This window comes from Carcharodon carcharias, chromosome 5, assembly GCF_017639515.1.
Source record: "Carcharodon carcharias isolate sCarCar2 chromosome 5, sCarCar2.pri, whole genome shotgun sequence".
Classification (NCBI taxonomy): domain Eukaryota; kingdom Metazoa; phylum Chordata; class Chondrichthyes; order Lamniformes; family Lamnidae; genus Carcharodon; species Carcharodon carcharias.
Genome location: NC_054471.1, coordinates 36,344,145 through 36,360,878, shown reverse-complemented (window position 1 = coordinate 36,360,878; position 16,734 = coordinate 36,344,145). Strand labels below are relative to the sequence as shown.

The 16,734-nt window shown below is 40.9% G+C and overlaps 2 protein-coding genes across 3 annotated transcripts in view; one reads left to right on the top strand and one right to left on the bottom strand.

The window, feature by feature from the left end:
- Positions 1 to 16,734, top strand: part of trmt61b (tRNA methyltransferase 61B) — a 70,003-nt gene that overhangs the window by 22,144 nt on the left and 31,125 nt on the right. The window contains exon 7 of one of the 2 annotated variants that reach the window (XM_041187249.1): positions 2,530 to 2,719. The exons of the other annotated variant lie outside the window; for it this stretch is intronic. Within the exon in view, the coding sequence (XP_041043183.1) occupies positions 2,530 to 2,600 (71 nt within the window). The 3' untranslated portion in view covers positions 2,601 to 2,719. Of the gene's footprint in view, positions 1 to 2,529; positions 2,720 to 16,734 lie in introns of those variants that run through there. 2 annotated transcript variants of the gene reach the window in all.
- The window catches only part of spdya (speedy/RINGO cell cycle regulator family member A), a 65,784-nt gene continuing 52,191 nt past the window's right edge, over positions 3,142 to 16,734 (bottom strand). The window contains exons 7-8 of the mRNA XM_041187252.1: positions 7,265 to 7,550; positions 3,142 to 3,692 (exon numbers count right to left, since the gene is read on the bottom strand). Of these exons, the coding sequence (XP_041043186.1) occupies positions 3,604 to 3,692; positions 7,265 to 7,550 (375 nt within the window). The 3' untranslated portion in view covers positions 3,142 to 3,603. The remainder of the gene's footprint in view (positions 3,693 to 7,264; positions 7,551 to 16,734) is intronic.

Sequence of the window (16,734 nt, the reverse complement as noted above, 5' to 3'; positions counted from 1 at the left end):
CAGACTGTTTGCAACTTTGGTGTCAAATTTGACCTCGAGATGAACCTTTGGCCACACATCCATGCCATCATAAAAACAGCCCATTTCTACTTGCATAAAGTCGTCCGACTGCCCTGGCCTCATCTCATCTGCTAAAGAAACCTTCACCTGCATCTTTGTTACCTCTAGACGTGACTATTCCAATGCACTTTTGGCTGGCTTCCTATGTTTCCATGTTCTACTGGAGGTCATCCAAAACTTTGCTGACCAAACCAAGTCCCATTCATCCTTTACCCCTAACCTTACTAACCTACCTTAGTCCCGGTTAAGCAATCCTTGATTTTAAAATTCTCATCATTGTGTTCAAATCCTTCCATGATGTTGCCCCCTACCTGTCTCTGTAATCTCCTCCTACTCTAAAACAGTCTGAAATATCTGCACTCCTCCAACTCTGACCTGTTGAGCAGCCCCGATTTTAATCACTCCACTCATACCGGTCATACCTTCAGTTGCCAAGGCCCTAAGCTCTAATTTATCCCTTTGCCCCTCTGCCTCTCTTTCCTCCTTTAAGACACTCTATAAAATATATCACTAGGGCCAGACTTTTGATCCTCTGATCTAATACCTCCTGATGTGACCGGTGTCATACTTTGTTTTATAATGCTTCAGTGAAGTGCCTTAGGATGATTTATTACATTAAAGGTGCTATATAAATATATGTTGTTGTTGTTAGAAGCCTTTGACATAAATTTTACATAGTTCAGAAATCCTTAGTATAGGCTTAGGAATATCATGGTATTCTTTAAAATGAATCCATAAGAAATTATACCTATGTTGTCAGCTTATTCAGTTGGTAGCACTACTGCCTCTGACACTTAAGGTTATTAAATTCAAGCCCCGCTGTAGACCATGCTCTCCAATATAGTTGTGAAGAAATGCTGCATTGCCTGATGTGTTGGGAATGAGGTGAAAAACAGAAGTTGGTGCCACTGATCTGGCGGATGTAAACAGTTCCATGGCACTATCCATGGAAGGGCAGGGAACCCTCCTGGTGTCCTGACCAATCTTCCTCCCTCCAACAACAGCATTAAAAACAGATTCTCTGATCATTCATTCACTTGCCGTTTGGGGGAGCTTGCTATGTGCATATTTGCTGTCACCATTTGACTGCTTAACAGTATTTGCACTTCTAAAGCACTTTGGAACATACTGAGGATGTGAAAGGTATATAAATGCAGGCTATTTTTAAATCAATCTCTTAACCAGTAGAAATAATATATTACTGTTTATCTTTTAAAAATCTGGAAACTTGGAATAGATCTGTTTCATTCCCTCAACTCTAGTAAACACAGTCCTAGACTTTTCCAATCTTACATTGTAATTATATGCCCTGTCCCATTTAATATCGCACCAAGAGTAACATCCACCATTTCCATGCTTCTAATATCCTTTCTTTAGCACACAGTTCTCCTGCTGTAGCCCAATCAACACATCTCGCTCATATTCATAATTGCCTCCTTGGTTTTATATTTCGTACCTCTAAAAATAAAACCCAGTATTTACCTGAGCTACTGCTTTTTCAGGTAGGTACTTATATTTTTCTATTCATATTGAATATTTAAGGTTTGGTTCCCTATCAAGCTCAACTTCACGTTTATCTAGATTAATCTATATTTACTATATTTCTACCCACTCTGACTTGTTTAAGTTATTCTTCATTCTCCAAATTCTTCATTGCAGTTTTCTGTGTCCCTAACTTGGTGTCATTAAAAAAGATAATATTCCTCTAATGCTCTTTTGAGGTTCCTTCAGCATTTTCTTTTGGTAAAAAAAGGATGAGAGGCATGAGCACTACTTGAACATATCAGGAATTTCCTCGGGGCAGTTCCTGCTCTGCTGCAGTAACGGTGGAGGAAGTTCATGGAAACCCCTATTTATGCTCAAAAACAGAATTTCCACCGAAGTTGCCAAAGATGAGGAAAAATTCGAGGAAATTCCTGGCCTTCGCTTTTATCGAATAACACCATAAGACATTGGAGCAGAAATTAGTCCATTCGGCCCATCGAGTCTGCTCCGCCGTTCAATCATGGCTGATAAGTTTCTCAACCCCATTCTCTTGCCTTCTCCCTTCTATAAATGTTTATATGAAGTGGGTTTAACTTCCCTGCACAGTCCCCTGCTCAGTAGTAGATTGATAATTACAATGCAAGATGGGAAGTTGTTATGCAGAGACCAAAATGGTGAACAATTCACTAGCTGTGTCGGGCTAATCACACCCTGCTGCTGGAATGCTTGATTTCTTTGGGTGGGGGAGGTCAGAGAGGCTTCTAAAGTTTAGGACACAGGGTCATCAAGGAATTTCAGCACAGACGGCTACAAAGGAACTGAAACACTTATTCCTGAATGATTGGCTGGAGCACAGATTTTGTGCTGTGAAGCTGGCTGACCCATTTGAGGTCAACATTTTCATAAACGTTTGCCGTTGGAAGTTATTGTTGTAACAAGAGATTCTCATCAATCTCACTGTTCTGTTTTTTTTTCCCCCATCAGCTTTCCTTGTAAAATTAAGAAAATTTAGACCTGCTTCTTTACATTCTACTCCACAACAGGGAAAACAATAACTTGGATCTGTGGAATAGTGAAGATTGAACGTGTTGTATGTACTGTAAAGTTCTATTCTGTGCTAAATCACTATGATAAATAAAATGAAGTGTATTTTCACCTTTATTCATACAGCTTATATTGTAGTACTTTTATATTTTTAAATATATACAGTTGTGGCAGGATAAAAGATAACAAAAAACAATATCAAAGAATCATTTGAACATAAAAGGCAAGCAAAATAGTTTCATGTTCAAAAAGAACTGTATGTTTGTCAGTAAACAGGTAGCAAAGGACTTTGAAATGGCAACTATTCAACATAAAAAGGATTTAAAAAGCTATTAAAAGTGTTGAGATCAAAATTCAGCTCTCCCGTTTCAACTTAATGGTCACCCACAGAATATTTTGACCACTTGTTTACAATGGTAGAGTGTGTATGGTCATGAAAATTCCTGATGTAAGTTGCTTTAACAACCTATTTAATTTTTTGTAGGGATATTGTTCAGGCTCAGGTCTTCATTTATACCAGTGTCACTTGTTAATAGCCTTATTTTTTCTTGAATTTCATATTAGAAGAACAATATCAGTGCTGTAAATCACTGTGGGTTCAGTGAAAAATGGTCTTCAGTTGATTACTGACCATGTGTATATGTCTTCTATAATTACATGGACAAGGTAGTGAATTTTACAGTAACTGATTTGAAAAATGTGCTATTTGTGTTTTTTTTTTAAAAGTCACTACCTTGAATATGTGTATGCATTCTAAATAGCATTGCTTGATGAATTTAAGGCAATAATTAAAACTGGATGCCGACAACAACTTTAAAGTGACAGACCTTCACTTTCATGGTTATGTTGTCACCTGAACCCCTTTTAATTAAGAGAATTGTCAGTTATCTTCTATTTGACATTTCCATTACACTTGCAGTAGAAGGGACTTGATTATTATTTTATCAAATGTAGGATGTTGTTCTCTCTTGCTTGCATGAATCTAGCATGAATCCAGATATTTGCAAGGTATCCTCACTCCTCATTTCCAGTAAACCAGTCCATGGATCTGTCCTTTACAGCAAGGTCGTATTTTCTTCCCCCGTTTTGTATGGTCTGATAGCCTAAAAGAAAACGGAATGATAGAGGGGAAAATTTGAAAATGTTGCTGGCCTATGGTCATATAAAAGAATGAAGTGTGAACCTGACATCACACACAAAATTAGGCATTGTTATGGGCATCATGGCTAGAGTTAAGTCGAGATCATCACCAAAATATATTATTGAGTCATAACAACGTAGAAGGAGGCCATTCGGCTCATCAGGTCCATGCTGGCTCTTTGTAGAGCAATCCAGTCCCATTCCCTCACTCTATCTCTGTAATCCTGCAAGTTTATTTCCGTCAAGTGCCTATCCAATTTCCTTTTGAAATCATTGATCATCTCCACTTCAACCATCCTCGTAGGTAGAGTTCCAGAACGTTATCTTCTGCAAAAAAAAGTGCTTCCTTGAATCCCCTCTGTATCCCAAAACCTTAAAATCTGTGTCCCCTTGTACCAACAGCTAAAGGGAACAAGAAAAAGGAACTTTTCTTTATCCACCTTATCCAAACCTGTCATAATCTTGTACACATCTATCAGATCTCCCCTCAACTACCTTTCCTCTAAGGAAAACTGTCCTAGCTTCTTCAATCTACAAGATGCACTGCAGGAACTCATCAAGGCTCCTTAGACAGCACCTTCCAAACCCATGACCACTACCATCCAGAAAGACAAGGGCAGCAGGCACATGGAGAGGAACTTCCAGGTGGTGGTGTTCCCAAGTCACTCATCATCCTGACTTGGAAATCCTTCACTGTGGCTGGGTCAAAACCTTGGAACTCCCTCCCTAACACACTGTGGGTGTACCTACACCAGATGGACTGCAGCGGTTCAAGAAGGCAGCTCACCACAACTTTCTCAAGTGCAATAAAAATAATTGCTCACTAACTTCCAGTTTGGGTTCCACCAGGGTCACCCAGCTCCTGACCACATTACAGCCTTGGTTCAAATATGGACAAAAGAGCCGAACTCCCGAGGTGAGGTGACAGTGACTGCCCTTGACATCAAGGCCGTATTTGACCGAGTGTGGCATCAAGGAGCCCCAAGCAAAACTAAAGTCAATGGGAATCAGGGGGAAAACTCTCTGCTGGTTGGAGTCATAGCTAGCACAAAGCAAGATAGTTGTGGTTGTTGGAGGTCAGTCATCTCAGCTCCAGGACATCAGTGCAGGAGTTCCTCAGGGTAGTGTCCTCAGCCCAACCATTTCAGTTGCTTCATCAATGACCTTCCTTCGATCGTAAGGTCAGAAGTGACAATGTTCGCTGTTGATTGCACAATGTTCAGCACCATTTGTGACTCCTCAGATACTGAAGCAGTCCATGCCCAAATACAGCAAGACCTGTACAATATCCAGGCTTGGGCTGACAAGTGGCAATAACATTCACGCCACACAAATGTCAGGCAATGACCATCTCCAACAAGAGAGAATCCAACCATCGCTCCTTGATGTTCAATGGCATTACCATCACTGAATCCCCCAACATCAACATCCTGGGCGTTACCATTGACCAAAAATTGAACTGAACTAGCCACATAAATACAGTGGCTATAAGGGCAGGTCAGAGTCTAGGAATTCTGCAACGAGTAACTCACCTCCTCACTCCCCAAAGCCTGTCCACCATCTACAAGGCACAAGTCAAGAGTGAGATGGAATGCTTTCGCACTCATCTGGACGAGTGCAGCTCCCACAACACTCAAGAAGCTTGACACCGCCCAGGATGTAATTGGCTGAACCAATGGTCAAAGTTAGGCTCCCATCTACATCATTAACATTTATATGAACTTAGTCCTGTCCTTTATGCAAAGCTAACGTTTTATTTATGTAAGTGAATTCTGTTAGGTAATTATGGGGTCACAAACTATCAATGAGCAGAGTAAAGATATAATAAGAACAAAAAATGCTGGAAAAACTCAGCAGTTCAGGCAGCATCTGTGGCGAGAAACAAAGTTAAGGTTTCAGGTTGATGACTTTTCATCAGATGAAAAAACTGCAACAGGTCACAAAGGCTAAAAGAATGAGCAGCCAAGTGGCAGATAGACTTTAATATAGCGAAGTGTGAGGTAATGCATTTTGGTAGAAGGAATAGAGAGAGTCAATAAATACTGTTACAATCCCAGCAGATGTTAATACTGGATCCCAGAGTGAAACCTGGCTTGATTGATCCTAACCTTAATTTTTTAAAGAAATTGTGGAGGTAAGTTACTTAACCCCAGTCTATCCAATCTCTCCTCATAACTAAAACTCTCCACTCCAGGGAACATCCTGGTTAATCTCCTCTGCACTCTCTCTAGCACATCCTTCCTATAATGCGGATTCCAGAACTGCACACAATACATTTGTGCAATACAATGCATTTGTGTTCCAGCTACAGATTTGCACGTAGCCTCTGTGCCTGTTAGACCTGTATCGAATCTTTAACTAATAGTATGTGCAAAGGAATGAATTTATATAACCATTTTGAAATTTAATCTCATCTTTGAGAAGCCAAGTTCCAAAAAAAGACAATAAATTCCATTACACATAGCCAAAAACATGCTGATGGCCACCTCTGAAGTTTAGCAAGTGCTGTCTGCCTTTGGACTACTCTAATTACACTATAATGTTAGTTCTTAGCTTGGTGATGTACACATAATTGTTTCTTGCATATAGGTGTGCTTGTTGGTGGTTCACTTAGATGTACACATTGTTGATAATCAACTATGTTGTCTGTCGGGTTTTCTTTTCCACTTGGTGCAGAGCCAAAAGGATTGAAGCCGTGCTTTCAGCATTCAGTTGAAGAAACACTTTTGACATGATACTGATTTTTACCTCAGCTCATCTGCAGATAAAACTCTCAAACATGCCTTTGTTGCCACTGGATTTGACCATTCCAACGGTCTCCTGGCAGGCTTCCCACCTTGCACTCTCCATAAATTTGAGCTCATCCAAAACTCTGCTGTATCTTAATTTACACCAAGTCCTGTTCACCCATCGTCCCTGTGCTCCCTGAGCTTCATTGGCACCCAGTTTGGCAACACCTCAATTTTAAAATTCTTGTCCTTTTTTTGAAATCCCTACATGGCATCACTCCTATCTCTGTAACCTCTTTCAGCCCTACAACCCTCCCTAGGTATCTCCGCTCCTTCAATTCTGGCCTCTTGAACATCCTCAATTTTAGTTACTGATAAAAACAAAGTGCTGGAAATGCTCAGCAGGTCGGTAGCATCCGTGGAGAGAGAAACAGAATTAACATTTCAAGTAGAATATGACCCTTCTGCAGATCTGGACTTTAATTGCTCCACCACTGACAGCTGTGTCTTCAGATGCCAAGATCCTAAGCACTGGAATTCCCTCCCTAACCTACATTTCCTCTCTCTCCTCTTCCAAACCTATCACTATGAGCAACCTGTCCTAATATCTCCCTATGTGGCTCAAGGTCGAGTTTTGATTGATAATGCTCCTGTAAAACACCTTGGGACATTTTACTACATTAGATGCACTACATAAATGCAAGTTGTTGTTGTTGATGTACAGCTAGCACTGGCGGAAATGCTATAGGCTCCTGGTCTCATTTTGATGAGTACACGAAAAAATTCCCATGACAGAGGGTTCTTACCAGCTGTGGAATAGTAGGTATGATGTTCCATGTCACCTGAATTCTGTTCAGGATTACCCCGATACAAGTCTTTCTTGGTTATTATCAGACTTTCACAAGATGAGGAAGATGATACACGCATGCTGAGGAAACCTTCCTTTTGGCCACAGAGCGAACAATGAACTGGTGTGACGCATGGACCCCGAGGTATTTTGACTTCATTTCGTGTGTACCTTCTGATGGCACCGCTGTGATGCAGAGGCCTTCCCCGTTGCCAGATGTAATGGGATGGAGCAATTGCCATAACCTATCAAAAGAAAATTGGTTTGCATGCAGCTTTACAGACTTGGTTGTCCTTCAGAAATCAGTGAGCTACACCATGGAGATCTAAAATTTCTCCCCCTATTTTGTTGTGCAATAAAATGATACCGATTTGATCCTAATTGAGCTACCAAGTGAGGTGAAAGGGTGAATAAGACTTGTTGGTAATTGCAGATTACTCTTGCTCTTTCTCCTTATGAAATCATTACATATAAATACTATAATCCCTAAATCACCTAGGGACACTGTCATTTTAAGAACTTCTTGCACACCTCTCTTTATCATTTGTACGTATTGCCTTATTCTAAGTAGTTCCAAAGTTCCTTCAATTAAAGAAGGCAGCAACTAGACCACAACTGCACTTCATTAGCAACCCAGCTGGAACGCAACATAAGAAATAAGAGTTGTGTAGGCCATTTAGATCTTTTTGAGGTAAGAGGCCAAAACTGCACATTGTACTCTAGGTGTGGCCTCAGCAATGCCCTGTATAATTTTAATAACACTTCTTTATTCTTATATTTCATTCCCTTTGTAACAAAATTTAATATACCATTAGCCTTCCTAATTGCTTACTGTACATGCATATTCATTCTATTTGATTCATGACAGCAGGTCTCTGAATGCAAACATTTCTCAGTCTCAACCATTCAAAACTATGGTTTTTTTCATACCCAAGTGGGTAACTTCACATTGTACCACATTTTATTACATCTGCTATGTTCTTGCCCACTCACCCAACCTATCTATATCCCTCTGCAGCCTCTTTGCATCTTCCTCACCGCTTACTTTCCCACCTAACTTTGAATTGTCAGCAAACTCGGATACGTTACACTCAGCTCCCTCGCCTAAGTCATTAATGATTGGTTAATTCCTCTTTTGGCTTAAATTAACCCTTGTCTTGTTTAAGACTGAAGCTTTGCTGCTGGTTATTTATTAATTCAATCACAAATTTAAGAGAGAGCTACATACACACACATACAAATTCTTAGCTCACAGACGACATTGAGGAAACACCTTTTTGGTAGTCATAATAGTATTCCTTACATTAGGCTAACTGGCCTATAGTTCCCATAAAACCGTAAGAGGTAGGAGCAGAAGTAGGCCAATCGGCCTATCGAGTCTGCTCCACCATTTAATGAGATCATGGCTGATCTGATAATCCTCAATTCCACTTTCCTGCCTTTTCCCCATAACCCTTGATTCCCTTCCTGATTAAAAATCTGTCTATCTAAGCTTTGAATATACTTAACGACCCAGCCTCAACAGCCCTCTGTGGTAAAGAATTCACAGATTCACTACCCTCTGAGAGAAGAAATTCCTCCTCATGTCTTAAATGGGCAGCCCCTTACTCTGAGATTATGCCCTGTGGTCCTAGACTCTCCCACAGGGGGAAACAACCTCTCAGCATCTACCCTGTCAAGTCCCCTAAGAATCTTATATGTTTCGAGAAGGTCACCTCTCATTCTTCTAAACTCCACGAATACAGGCTCAACCTACTCTACCTCTCCTCATAAGAAAATCCCTCCATACCCAGGATCAACCTCAGGAACCTTCTCTGGACTGCCTCCAATGCCAGAATATCTTTCCTTAGATAAGGGGACCAAAACTGTTCACAGTACTCTAGGTCTCTTCTAACTAGTGCCTTATACAGTTTTAGCAAGACTTCCCTATTTTTATATTGTATTCCCTTTGAAATAAAGGCCAACATTCCATTTGCCTTCCCTATTGCCTGCTGAACTTGTATGCTAGCTTTTTGGGATTCATGCACAAGGACTCCCAAATCCCTTCGTTGTTTTCTGCAGTCTTTCTCCATTTAAATAATATTCTTCCTGTCAAAATGCATAACCTCATATTATCCCACATTATATTCCATTGGCCAAGTTTTTGCCCACTATATCCCTCTGTAGACTCTTTTGTGTCATCCTCACCACTTGTCTTCCCACCTATTTTTGTGTCATCTGTAAAAAGCAATAGTACATTCACTTCCCTCATTTAAGTCATTAATATATATTGTAAATAATTGTGGCCCCAGCGCTGATCCCTGTGGCACTCTACTAGTTACAGGTTGCCATGTTGAAAATGTCCCCTTTATCCCAACTCTGTCTTTTATTAGTTAGCCAATCTTCTATCCATGCTAATAAACTACCCCCAACACCATGGGCTCTTATCTTATTAAGTAGCCTATGTGTGGTACCTTATCAAACACCTTTTGGAAATCCAAATATATTACATCTACCCGTTCACCTTTATCTTGTTACCTCCTCAAAGAATTCTAATAAATTTGTCAGGCATGATTTCCCCTTCATGAAGCCACGCTGACTCTGCTTGATTATATTATGCATTTCTAAATGCTCTATTATTACATCTTTTATAATAGGCTCTAACATTTTCCAAATGATGGATGTTAAGCTAACTGGCATATTGTTACCTGTTTTTTGTCTATTTGAATAAGGAAGTTACATTGGTAGTTTCCCAATCTTCTTGGACTTTTCCAGAATCTAAGGATTCTTGGAAGATTACTGCCAGTGCATTCACTATCTCTGTAGCTACTTCCTTCAATATCCTAGGATATAACCCATAAGGACCAGGGGACTTATCGGCCTTTAGCCCCATTAGTTTCCCTAGTACATTGTCTCTAGTGATAATTATTATATTTATTTCCTCTCCACCTTTTGCCCCTTGATTATTTAGTATTTTTGGAATGTTATTAGTGTCTTCTACTGTGAAGACTGATGCAAAGTATTTATTCAACTCCTCTGCCATTTTCTGGTTCCCCATTATTAATTTTCCCAGCCTCATTCTCTAAGGGGCCTAGGCTCACTTTGGCCTCTCTCTTCCTTTTTATATATTTAAAGAAGCTCTTACTGACCGTTTTTATATTACTTGCTAGTTTACTCTCAAAGTTTATTTTCTCCTTCTTTATTTTTTTGGTCATCTTTTGTTGGTTTTTTAAAACTTTCCCAATCCTCTGGCTTACCACTAACCTTTGCCATATTGTATGTTTTCTCTTTCAATTTAATACTATCCTTAACTTCTCTTCCTCCTTTGTATCATAACAAGGTTCTGTTGCACCCTTCCAATCTTTGGGCATTGCTCTAGAATCTAAGGAATTCTAGAAAATCAAAATCAATGGATCCACTATCTCTGTTGCTACCTCTTTTGAAACTCTAGGATGCAGGTCATCAGATCCAGGAGATAGTTATTGCTTAGCCCTATTGATTTTTCCAGCACTACTTCTCCATTTAAACTAATTTCTTTAAACTGAACTTTTAAATCCTCGTAATTCCTCAATAGGTTGGCTGAAAAATAGGGGAAAAGCTTAGAGGAAGCTTATGTATAAATGAATAAATGAAAAATTCCTCATTAAAGAGGATTCTTGCCAGCTGTGGAATAGTAGGTATTAGGCTCCATGTCATCTGAATGCTGCTGATGATTACCCCATTACAAGCCCTTTTTAGTTATCAGACTTTCACAAAACGAGGAAGACGATATATGCATGCCAAAGAAACCCTCTTTCTGGACACAGAGCAAACAATGAACTGGGGTGCCACACAGACCCTGAGATATTTTGACTTTATTTCATGTAGAGCAAAAATCAATCAGCAACTAACCTGTCGATGGAACGAAATTCCTGGAGCTCCCTACCTAACAGCACTGTGTCTGTACCTACACAACATGGACTGCAGCAGTTCAAGAAGGCAGCTCAGTACCACAATTAGGCGACACTCACATCCCACGGACAAATTTAAAGAAGTCCTAGCAGCAGTCACAATGCCTTCATTCTGCAGCAATCTGCTGTAACATCAGTATTTCAGCCACCACAAGAAATCAGAGGGTGGCTATTGGGCAACAAGAGCTAACCACTGACCACCTGGTACATGACTCCAGTGTACAACGCAGATCCAAATGAAGAGCATGCACATAGCGAGGACCATGCTGCCACACAAAATCTGATGAAGCAGAGCACTGGGGTGCTTACGCAATGCTTCTGCCTGGAGAACTCTGGAGGGGCTTGCAATACTCTCCATACCACGTGTCACGATTCATGGTGGTCTGCTATGTTTTGCACAACCTCTTCATCGTGAGGTTATAGCCTTTACCACCAGATACAAGAACACAAGAAATAGGAGCAGGGGGAGACCATATGACTCGTTGAGCCTGATCTGCCATTCAATATGATCACGGTTGATCTTGGGCTTCAACTCCTTTTTTCCGCCTGCTCCCCATATCCCTTAATTCTCTGAGAGACCAAAAATCTGAATATCCCAGCCTTATATGTATTCAATGATGGAGCATCCACAACCTCTTGGGGTAGAGAATTCCAAAGATTCACAACCCTTTGAGTGAAGTGATTTCTCCTCATCTCAGTCCTAAATGATCGGCTGCTTATCCTGAGACTGTGCCTGTGTTTTAGACACCCTGATCGGTGGAAACGATCTCTTAATGTCTACCCTATCAAGCCCCTTCAGAATTTTGTAGGTTTCAATGAAATCGCCTCTCATTCTTCTAAATTCCAGAGAATATAAGTCCAATTTACTTAGCCTCTCAGCATAACACCGCCCCCTCATCCCAGGGACCAATTTAGTGAATCTTCACTGTACTGCCTCCAATGCAAGTATTTCATTGCTTAAATGTGGAGACCAAAACCGCACTTAGTATTCCAGATGTGGTCTCATCAAAACCCTTTATACTTGTTGTAAGATTTCTTTATTCTGGTACTCCATTCCCCTTGCAATAAAGGCCAGCATGCCATTTGCCTTCCTAATTGCTTGCTGCACCTGAGTGCTAACCTGAGTATTCCTTGTACAAGCACACCCAAGTCTTTTTGAACATCAACACTTACAAGTTTCACATCTTTCAAAAAATATTCTGCGTTTCTATTCCTATGACCAGAGTGAATAACTTCACACTTCCCTACATTATACTCCATCTGCCAGCTAGTTGCTCATTCACTTAACAAGTCTATATCTCTTTGCATCCTCTCTGTGTCCTCCCCACAGCTTACTTTCCCACTTAGCTTGGTATCATCAGCAAACTTTGACACATCACTCTCCGTCTCTTCATCAATGTCATTGATATAGTTTGTAAATAGCTGAGACCCCAGCACTCCACTATTTCACTGCCTGCCAATTTTGCAAAGCCCCTTTTATGCCCGCTCTCTGCATTCTATCCATTAAACAATCCTCTATCCATGTAAAAATATTGCCCTCAACTCCATGAGCCTTTATCATGTCAATTAACCTTTTGTGTGGCACCTTATCAAATGCCTTTTGGAAATCCACGTATACTACATCTACTGGTTCCCCTTTACCTCCCCTACTAGTTACATTCTCAACAAACGATAATAACTTTGTCAAGCAGGATCTCCCTTTAGTAAAAGCATGTTGACTTGTTCTAATCATACTATGCTTTTTTTGGATTTCCAGCATCCGCAGTTTTTTTTGTTTTTATCTCTATGCTTTTCTAAGTGCATTGTTAATTCTGCTTTAATAGCAGATTCCAGCTTTTTCCCAACAACTGATGTTAGGCTAACTGGCCTATAGTTCACTGGTTTCTCTCTCCCTCCTTGAAAAGCGGTGGAATATTTTCCAATTTCCAATTTAATGGGCCCATTCCTGAATCTAAGGAATTTTGGAAAATCATAGCCAACACATTCACTATCTCTGCACGTATCTCTTTTAGATCGCTAGGGTATGGGCCATCAGGTACCAGGGATTTGTCAGATTTTAGTCCCTTAAGTTTACAAAATATTTGTTCAATGCCTCTACCATTTCTTCATTCCCCATGATAATTTCTCCTGTCTCTGTTTCTAAGGGACCAACATTTACTTTAACTACGCTTTTCCTTTTCATTTACTTATAAAAGCTTACAATCTGTTTTTATATTTCTGGCTAGTTTACTCTCATTCTATTTTTTTCCCTTTTTAAATCACAGAATTGTTACAGCGCTGAAGGAGGCCATTCGGCCCATTATGTCGGCACTGGCTCTACAAATGAGCACTTCATCTATTGTCATTCTCCTGTCTTCTCCCTATAACCCTGCAGATTGTCCCTTTTTAAATAATCATCTAATTCCTTCTTGAATGTCTCGATTTAATCTGCCTCCACCACACTCTCAGGCAGTGCATTCCAACCTTAACCTCTCACTACTTGAAAAAGCTTTTTTCTCATATCACTTTTGCTTCTGTTGCCAATTGTGTTAAATCTGTGCCCTCTCTTTCTCGATCCTTTCATGACTGGGAACAGTTTCTCCCTGTCTACTCTGAGGCAGGTTAAATCGAGGCATTCAAGAGGAAATTAGATGATTATTTGAAAAGAAACAATCTGCAGGGTTATGGGGAGAAGACAGAAGAATGACAATAGATTAAATGCTCATTTGTAGAGCCTGTGCCGACATAATGGGCCAAATGGCCTCCTTCAGCGCTGTCCAGGCCCTTTATTATTTTGAATACTGCTATCAAATCTCCTCCCACCCTTCATTCCTCCAAGGAAAAGAGTCTCAACTTCTCCAATCTATCTTCTTAACTGAAGTTGCTCATCCCTGGAACCATTCTCATAAATCTCTTTTGCACTCTCTCCAGTGCCTTCACATCCTTCTTAAAAGGTGGCACCCAGAACTTTACACGATACTCCAGCTGAGGTCTAACTAGTGTCTTATACAAGTTCAACATAACCTCCTTGCTCTTGTACTCTATGCCCCTATTAATAAGGCCTAGGATACTTATGCTTTACTAGCTGCTCGCTCAACCTGTCCTGCCATCTTTTGTTGACCCTCTGCGGGTTTCTAATACACTCCTAATCCTCAGACTTGCTGTTTTTTTTTTTGCAACATTTTAAGAAGATCTACACCGAGCAAAAGAAGAGGAGGAAGAGAAAGGGAAGAGGCAACCAACACATCCCCATTCTGACCGGGCTGCCCATGATTGGCTCAGCTGACTGTGTTACCCATCAATTCACAATTCACCAACTGTCCCACACCTTACCTTAGCTCTTGTTACTGACCACCACAGCATGCTATTGGCTATAATGCTGAAATAAAACAAACACAAAACAAAGATTCCAATCCACTTTTTCAAACCATCTAATATTTCATACAAAAGTCAACTAATTATCCTTGTGAATTCTCTTAGTGCCTGTCTTACAAGTGTCTTTTGTCTGTCCTCGTGCTCCTATGCAGTGCTATCCAAGTGGTTGCAGAATGGCTGGTGGAAGACTATTGACTTTCAGTGGAGGAGACAATAGCTGACATTGAAGGATGTCCTTGAACTGTTCTGGCCCTAGAAAACCAAGCTACAGACTGCACCATCTCAGTACCTGTAGTGGCAATCTAGGCTGGATAACTGTAAAGCAACAATAAGGGTACTGGTGGAGTGGATGTGTTGGGAGGACAGAGGACAGCAGGTTGATCTCCAAAGAGTCACTTCCAATTTCTTTAGGAAAGAACTTCCCTAGCAGTCTGTCAGAGGACAGATTGCTGGACTGCTATGTGAGCCCCGTTGAACAGTGCTGTCCACAGCCATGATGGCAGCAGTCTGAGCTTGGATGGCCACAAGCTGAGTTTGCATGACTTCAGTCAGAGCTTCCACTGCAGCACCCAAACACTGAGTGGCGTCCTAAGCTGCAATGGAAGTTGAAAAATTTGATGTCAGTTGCTGCATCATGATTGAATCCACAATGATGGAGTTGGCCATCATTTCCACTCAGGAAAGGAGGGTCTCCAAGCTCTGCACAAAGCTCCCTGACAGTAACTGCAGACTTTCTGGTAGGTCTGCTAGTACACCTATTTCATTCTGCATTCTCCTAAGTTTGTTTCTGTACACCACCCCATCAAATCACTTTTGCTTCTGTTGCCAATCACCTCATCTGATTCCTCTGCATCAGAACTCATGTACGACCTTGTCCTCCAGCAAGCTGGCACCTGTGCTACCCTTTCCCTCTGTGTTGGCTGCAGTCCACTCATCCCTAGTGTCTCACATGCTGATTTCGCCTCTGAGCTACCCTTTATAGTAGGTGCAGTGTCAGTAGCTGAGCTGGTAGTTGAGAAGTGTAAGATCCACTAAAGGTATTGCTCACTAATGGTTTATTCTCATTCAAGTAGTATATCCAAATACAGCAGTTGCATTTCTATATCACTTCTCTGGCCCAGATAAATGTGTCAACCACCATTACCTTAAGGGGGAAAAAAAGTGGAAGACAAACAAGAGGGAAAGATTAAAATGCAGAGTTAGGGTGTGGTACAGGAAAGGTACAGTCAAAGAGAAGTGTTTTGAAGAAACTTTTGAATGTAAAAAGAAAAAGAACTAGAGCACAAAATTGGATAGTTCCTGAAAATGGACACGAGGATTATGATAAGTCATTTACCCTTCCTTCCGATGCAGGCAGCAAGCAGACTTTGTTTCATGCTCATTAGCATAATTATAGCATTAAACTAATGCGAAATGTGTTAAAAAAACAAAAACAGAATTACCTGGAAAAACTCAGCAGGTCTGGCAGCATCTTCTCCGCCGAAGCTGCCAGACCTGCTGAGTTTTTCCAAGTAATTCTGTTTTTGTTTTGGATTTCCAGCATCCGCAATTTTTTTGTTTTTATCTCTGTGTGAAATGTGTTGTTGATTGGCTGCACACCTCAGCAGGGAGCCCAAGTTCATGGGAGGCTAACACCACAAAGCCAGCCTTCAAGGTGAGGTGCACTGTGGCTGTAACAGATGCTGGGAGTGGTTGGAAATTGTGTCCAGGCAAGATGAACAGTAATGGAGCAACAGGGCAGAGAGACTATTCTGAAGTTCTCTCACGCAACACTGGGGGCCCTGGTGCTGGAGGTGTAGAGAAAGAGGGAAGTCCTTTATCTGCAGGGATAAAGTAGGCCATCATGGCAGACACTGCAAGGTAATGGAAGCAGACAGTTGTCAAAGTCAATTCAGCAGTATCACAAGAAGTTTAGTGACTCGGCAGGTTGCACTCCCTGAGTTGCTGAAAGGAGCCAGTATAGGGTAGTGCTGAGAGAAGGGGAGGGAAACAAAGGTGTGCATGCTGAGACCATTTGCATCTTGTAAATCAAAAGAGATTGTGGGATAAAGGGGAATACGATGTGAGAAGGAGGTTTGAGCATACCATCATCTTCCATGGTTTAATCATTGCTACTAACCATAACCCCAGTCATGGCTGTTCCAAC